We start from the raw sequence: 6,579 nt of genomic DNA, 5'->3' as shown, positions 1-6,579 counted from the left end.
CCATCATCATCCCTCCAGATTTCTTGTTAAATGAAAGGACAAGAGGAAGCACAGGGGACTGATAATGGCACACACAGTGTTCCCATCTCATATTCATTGATTCTCATGCAACCCTGGGTGGTAGTGATTGAAGTGGCCCAGGCCAGTTTCAAACCAATGGATGTGTGTGTCCATGTCACAAAATAGCAACCAATGTGTGAGTGACCCAACAGAGAAACGGAGGAGCAAATGGACATCCCCTGACCCCAAAGAAGCCCCTTTCAAGATAGAAATGAAGGTGAAATAATGTGAAGAAACTTGCAGTGCTGCAGCTCTTGCTGTAGTTGTTGCAGGGATAAACACAGGGTTCTGGTCTCTCAAGCTGTTAATCCAGCACTTCCCATCAACATCAAATACAACAGGAAAAACCCTTAAACCTATTTTATTTATATATATGCTACAGAAATTAGAGCTGGAAGGGACCTCCCCAGGTCATCTACTCCATCCCCAGGCTCTGGAGCAGGATTCGGTGCACCTAGACCAGTCCTGACGGATGTTCGTCTCCCAATGAAGGGGATTCCACAACTCCCTGTACAGTCCTCACTGTCCTTCTCATTAGAAAGCCCTTTTCCTGATATCTATCCTAAATCATCTTCACTGCAAATAAAGATTATTACTTCTTATCCTATCACCTACAGAAGTGGAGAACAACTGATCGCGGTTCTCGACAACAGCCTTTTACATGTTTAAAGACTGTTAGCAACCTTCTTTTCTAAATTTAAGTAAACCCAATTCTGTCGACTTGTCCTCACCAGTCATGTTTCCTAAACCTCTTATCACTCTTCCTGCTCTCCCTGGGAAATTCTCCCCTCTGCAAGGGACCAGTATGCATCACTCAGCTGGGACTTGGCTAATTAGCAGCCATCCTATCTTTATCGTTTTTTCCTCCTCATCTCTTCATAAGCAATGGTACTTACCAGGCAACACTTCACAGACTCCACAAATATTAGTTTTCACAATAGCCTTGGGAGGAAGGCAGGTATGATCATCCCTAGCACGCAGACAGGGAAAACTGAGGCAGGAGGGTTAAGTGACATGCTCACGGGCACACAAGGAACTGGTGTCAGAGCTACTGGTAGCACCCAAGAGATCCTAACTCTCAGTCCAAGATCTCTCTGGTATGTCTTACTACCTCAGAGTAAATCACAGACAACAGCAAGCTTTTACCTTTAGAAGCTGCTAAAAGTCTCCTGAGCTACAGACACTAAACTTCTGACCTCATGATATTATGAAAAAGCAGCAGAGACTTGCTTAATTTATGTAAAGGGGACTTGCTATTGCCAGGAGTCCTTTCACTCCTCCCATAGCATTACTCTCCTGCATTTACGGCAGCAGGAAGCTATGGTCTTGGGCCTCAGTATGAACAATACGTCAGAATGCGAGTTTTTTCACAATGTTTCAACAAAGCCAAAGAGCAACTTCCTTCTTGCTGCTGGTGAAGTCGCCGGCCGTGGGAGGTAAGCTGAGGCTCCCAGGCCTCATGCAGCGGCTTGCTGGGTGGGACAGGAGACGAGGAAAGGCAGATTTGCTGCTTGCGCGTGTTCCAGCTATTCTCAGAACAATTATTGAGCCCAAAAGGTTCCTTCCCTCCCTTTTGAAAGACACTGCTCATTCATGGCTGTGTACACATGCAATAGTCTTTAGCCATGAGTTTTCTCCAGAAGCAGAAAGCAGAATGAATGTTTTGTGCCATCTCAAGTCCTCGGTAGTATTCATAAATTCCATCTCAAGGCCAAAGTACAGCTTGTCTGTCCTGGTTTGCATTTTCAGTGCTTCTGCCTGGGTCTGAGAGATGAGCAGCTTCACTTTGTCCATAGATTCCAGCATGAAACTGAGACAGGTCAAGACACTTCAGTCTTTGCAAGGTTCCCTCTCCGTGCCTCTGTGGGCACACTCGAAGCAGAGCAGTGTTAAACTATTCCCATCCATCTAGCATAGGGTCCTCCCAAACAAAGTCAAGTCATCTGCCTTGCTGGTAAGCACTGAGACCCCATGACCAATAATGTAATGACAGCATCAGAGGACCCCTATCCCTCTCCGCATCATCGGCAATCCCTTGCAGTTGAGGAGGACCATCTTCCATGCTTGCCTTATCTGTGGTCCCAAAGACAGCTGATGAGGCCAATGTGGGATTGACAGGTCCTAATGCAACTCAGGCACATGTTTCCATGTGGGGTGGGTGGCTCTGGATTCTCGGTTCGGTCTGTAACACGCTGCTTCTGCCGCTTTTCCGTCTCCTGTTGTCGTCACGAGGTTTCAAAGTGCAGAGATCCTTGCTCAGGTTCAACAGACAGGTTTCCCTTGCTTTATGCTGTGCATGAGTTCCTGGAAAACGGCGCATAACTCGAATTCGCATAAAGGAAATCCACTTTACAATGGAACAAATAGGGATACGTTGCAAGACCTCAACTGGACTGACCCCCAGACTCATTTCTATCATTTTTACATGACAATTTTGGTACTCACTGATGGCAGACAGTGCACACAAGCAAGGGGGGCGGTGAATGTTTAGTCGGTGGGAAGAGAGGGTGGTGAAGGCTTCATTGATGGACCAGGGAGAGGGGTAGGAGATCAGCTAGTGGGACACTTAGAAGCCATAATGGGGATGGCAGCTACAGAAACACGTGTTGCAGACAGCAAGCGAGACGCACAGATCCACACAGGAGACTATATTTTGGTGTGCGTCACTCCCATAATCCACTGCAGAGCAGCGGACTGCAAACAGCCAATCACATAAGAGCGAATTTATCTTGCACATAACAGACTTTTGGTATAAAAAGGGTCATCACATAAGAGTGAATTCGTACATACAGAACGCGCATAAAGTGAGAGATGCCTGCACCACCAAGAAGGAGCTCTCCTGGCTGAATCAAACACAGCCACTGACACAGGGGCCACCAGTGCCTAAATCAGTCATCCCTTTTCTGTTGTTGCCATCCTTCAAAATCCTTCATTTTGAAAAATGACTCTGCTCCTCTGATTTGCTATCCAGAGACCCAAGGGTGCAGGATGTGGGGAGAGAGGATAGGATGGACAGAAATGTCACTGTACCTATTTCATGAGAGCTTGGGTGGAATCCAGTCCGGTGCCTCTGTTTTTAACATAGAGAACTCCCTCTAGTCTCACTGTCTGAAAGACAAAAACAGTGGACAGTAAAGCAAACAGCAGCATACATCTCTGTCACAAGAAAGCAACACCTAGGGCTTACCCCACAGCCAACTGCAGGGAACCAGCCTCCAGCTATGGGGGAAAGTGGGCTGGCTGGCTTAGGGTGCAGGTCTTTTCCTCTCTAATCTGTATGAGCCTGTAATGCAGGGGCAGGCAATTATTTCGGGCAGAGGACTGCTTACTGGGTTTTGGCAAGCATGACAGGCAGCCAGGGGCAGATAAATATTAATTTCCTTCATTTTTAGGGGCCCTGCAGGCTGGACAGAATGGCCTAGTCAGCTGCATCCGCATGTTGCCCACCCCTGCAGTGTAATGACTGGGTGATAGATGCTACAAGGCATAAACACCAGGATGGAGAGGAGTTATTCAGGGCAGTTCAGAGTATGGCATGGAATCCAAAGACAGTCTTAGTTTTGCTAACAGTGAGATCCATTAAACTGGAGAACAGTTTCCTAAAGGACCTGGTAGAAACCTTCTTGCTTTCCAGATGCAAAAGTAGATTGGGAGGATTAGTAGGGAATCTTATAATATTAATTAGCACTTCCAAAGTACTGTCCACCCTGCAATCTCAGCATGCCTTATAACAAAAGTTTCACAATCCCACAGGAAAGCAGGGAGATATAACCCCATTTTGCAAACAGATTTAAGGGAAGATTTTCAAAGACAAAGATGGCCGTTAAGCATCTATTTGGCTGCAAAGGAAACTTGAATTCTTGCATTTCTTAAATGCCAAGTGCCTGTCTTCACAAGCCTAATACTATTATTTTAGTGTTGCTGCTGGGTATACAATGGCATTGGTTTAAGGACAAAAATTGAAAACAGGTCTATCCAGTAGCACTGTGCTAACATTCACATAGATAATCAGCATGGTTTGAGCCTTTAGGTCCACAGCACAGACTGAGAACACTTGAGTAACCAGTGGCTGTAACTGGATGTCAGCCTCTGCATGGGCCAGAAGTAGAAAAAAGTGAGACACACTTTGCCAAAGGTTTCACAGATATTTGCTGACAACAGAGCAGTAGTGATACTCAGGACTCTGAGGGGGATCACGCTCCGCTAGACCCTGACTCTTCAGATCCTAAACCAGGCCAGACAACCTTCTACACTGTGTCCCTGACCTCTCTCTGTGCTGCCCCTGACTCTTCCTCCCAATCTCACCCTCTTTCCTAGCCAGTCCTACTTTCCACCTCTCCAATGTCTCATCCCAGTCCCAGTCTCCTTGCTGTATAAATCCTAGTGCCAGCCTTCTCCGCGCTGCCCACAACCGACACTAAGCCAGTGTCTTGGCCCATTCAAATCCTCTCCCCATGCTGTGGCTCCTTGCGGGATATGTCTCTCCACCCCTATTAGCCCCATTTCCCTGCTGTCTAGTTCTCATACACTCTTTGCCCAGAGCTTTCCCCTGGGTTTTCATTCAACTGACATCTCTTTCCTACCTAGTTAGTCCTGGTCCCTGACCTGTATACGCAGCCTGGCCCAGTCCCCGATTCTCAGTCGTAACTCTTGCCAGCTTCCAGTTCCAGTTTCCCACAGAGACTCTTTGTTCCCCATCTATCATCTACCCTCCCCACCCCTGCAAGTCTGAGAATTGCCCCCCTTCATTCAAACCAGTTAGCATTGCACCTGGGCTTACAGGGGAACCATTAAAAGCACAGAAGAGACAAGTAGCACAGGGCAGAAAATGCTTTTCCTGTCTTGGGAAAATTTTTGAGGTTTCAAATCTTTGTCTGAAATAAAAATGGAAAACTGAAATCTCTAAATTTTTCATGAAACAACAATTTGGGGAAAAAATCAATTTGGATTAAAGTCATGATTTCCTTCTGTTTTTGGAACCCCCTATTTCAATGTTCACTTCTTTTTCTATTATAATTAACTTACATTTCAAAAGCCGTTGTTTTCAACTGAAAAGCCGTGTTTTATTTTGAACATGTGGGAGTGGGCCATCTGCACGATTTGGAAGCTTTTTTCCAAAATATTTTGAACCAAGACACGTACTGAAATTGTTCCTCTCCAAGGAACATTTTGGTTTCAACCAACTGATATTTTCCAACAACAAAAAGATTTCTTACTTGCTGCAGAGATGGGCTTCCCCTGCCCTCTGTCCCAGGGATCTGACCCACGACAGCCCAGAGCGGCCTACAGGTACCTTTATGGGGGGATGGGGGGGTGTTGTTGTCTGGACAGGAGTTCATTCAATGCCGATGGAAACCCTGGGGAATGTAGCTGCTAAAAGCTACATTGCTATGGAACATGTGTAAAATGCAATCTTGCAAAAGGCATATAAACTTGGCAATATTTCAGTCACTTTTCACATGGATTGCATAAAGCACAATCCCAGACTCCTATGACACCCCACTGCCAGCTTTCAAGCCTTGGCTCCAAGCAGAGGGAAACACTAGAGTTTCCCAAAGAAGTGACTGGTGGGATTTTTTAACATGGGCAAAAAAAGTTATTTTTCTATTAGCCTCATTTTTGGAAAGGGATGAACTGTTTTATCTGACCTTTTCCTAATAAAAACAGGAAGGCTGTTGAAGAAGGCACCCAGTCAGGAAAATTTCAGCAGAGACAGTGAAAATATGGCAAAGTTACAAGCAGCTGAAAAGAGGGTCTTATAATTGAAAGTGTCAAGCAACCTTAATAACAGGTAGTGTTATCAGAGATTAGTTCAAAAGCTAATAAGCAGAGTTTCCTGAATTCTGGGAACAACTTGTTCTGGAACTAAATGAATCCAGCTATTTCCACTGTGCTGATAAAAAGAAAGTGTGAACGTTTGGGTGTTTTTTAATTACTAGTAGTTGAATGCTCGGCCTATCTCTATTATGGTCTATTAGGAATCTTTATAAAAGGAGGGCAAGGAAGTCAGTAGGCTGTTTTTCAAGGTGAGCTTTTCCTTATGAAATGAAATGATGAAGTCTTCCTTATTTAGTCCATCACATTGCTTTGTAAGAGCAACAAACAGCTCAGTGGTCCTAAATATCTTTCTTCTCCAGGCCTTACCAGTAATTTATAATGCTGCAGTTCCCTCCAGGCTCCATCACTGAGGTCCCTGTCTGAAGGCAACTGTTTCAAAAGACAGGGTTGGCTCCCACTGGAAAACGTAATGCACCATAACTGCTTTGCAATGGGATGGGATGGACCAAGAGCAATGCCCCAGCTCCCACGGGCAGAAAGAAAAGGCCTCACCATGTAACAGACCTATTTACAGTGTCAAGGGCCAGACTGTGGTTAGGCATATGGAGGGACACAAAGGATAGAGAGGAGAAGGGCCCTCTACCTACTCTTTCACACTGTGACAGCAGTCACCATTGCACCTATAGTGCTAGGCATGGGGGAGGACAGCCATGCTTCCTATCCCTTTCCCCACCCACTGAC

At 45.7% G+C, this 6,579-nt stretch overlaps 1 protein-coding gene across 1 annotated transcript in view; it reads right to left on the bottom strand.

Moving 5' to 3' along the window:
- Positions 1–3,062: 3,062 nt before the first annotated feature.
- Positions 3,063–6,579, bottom strand: part of FAM159A (family with sequence similarity 159 member A) — an 18,980-nt gene continuing 15,463 nt past the window's right edge. Inside the window, exon 3 of the mRNA XM_019531654.1 lies at positions 3,063–3,168. Coding sequence (XP_019387199.1) covers positions 3,137–3,168 — 32 coding nt within the window. The 3' untranslated portion in view covers positions 3,063–3,136. The remainder of the gene's footprint in view (positions 3,169–6,579) is intronic.

This window comes from Crocodylus porosus, unplaced genomic scaffold, assembly GCF_001723895.1.
Source record: "Crocodylus porosus isolate Cpor-Errol unplaced genomic scaffold, CroPor_comp1, whole genome shotgun sequence".
Classification (NCBI taxonomy): Eukaryota; Metazoa; Chordata; order Crocodylia; family Crocodylidae; genus Crocodylus; species Crocodylus porosus.
This window is presented reverse-complemented; position numbering and strand designations above follow the sequence as displayed.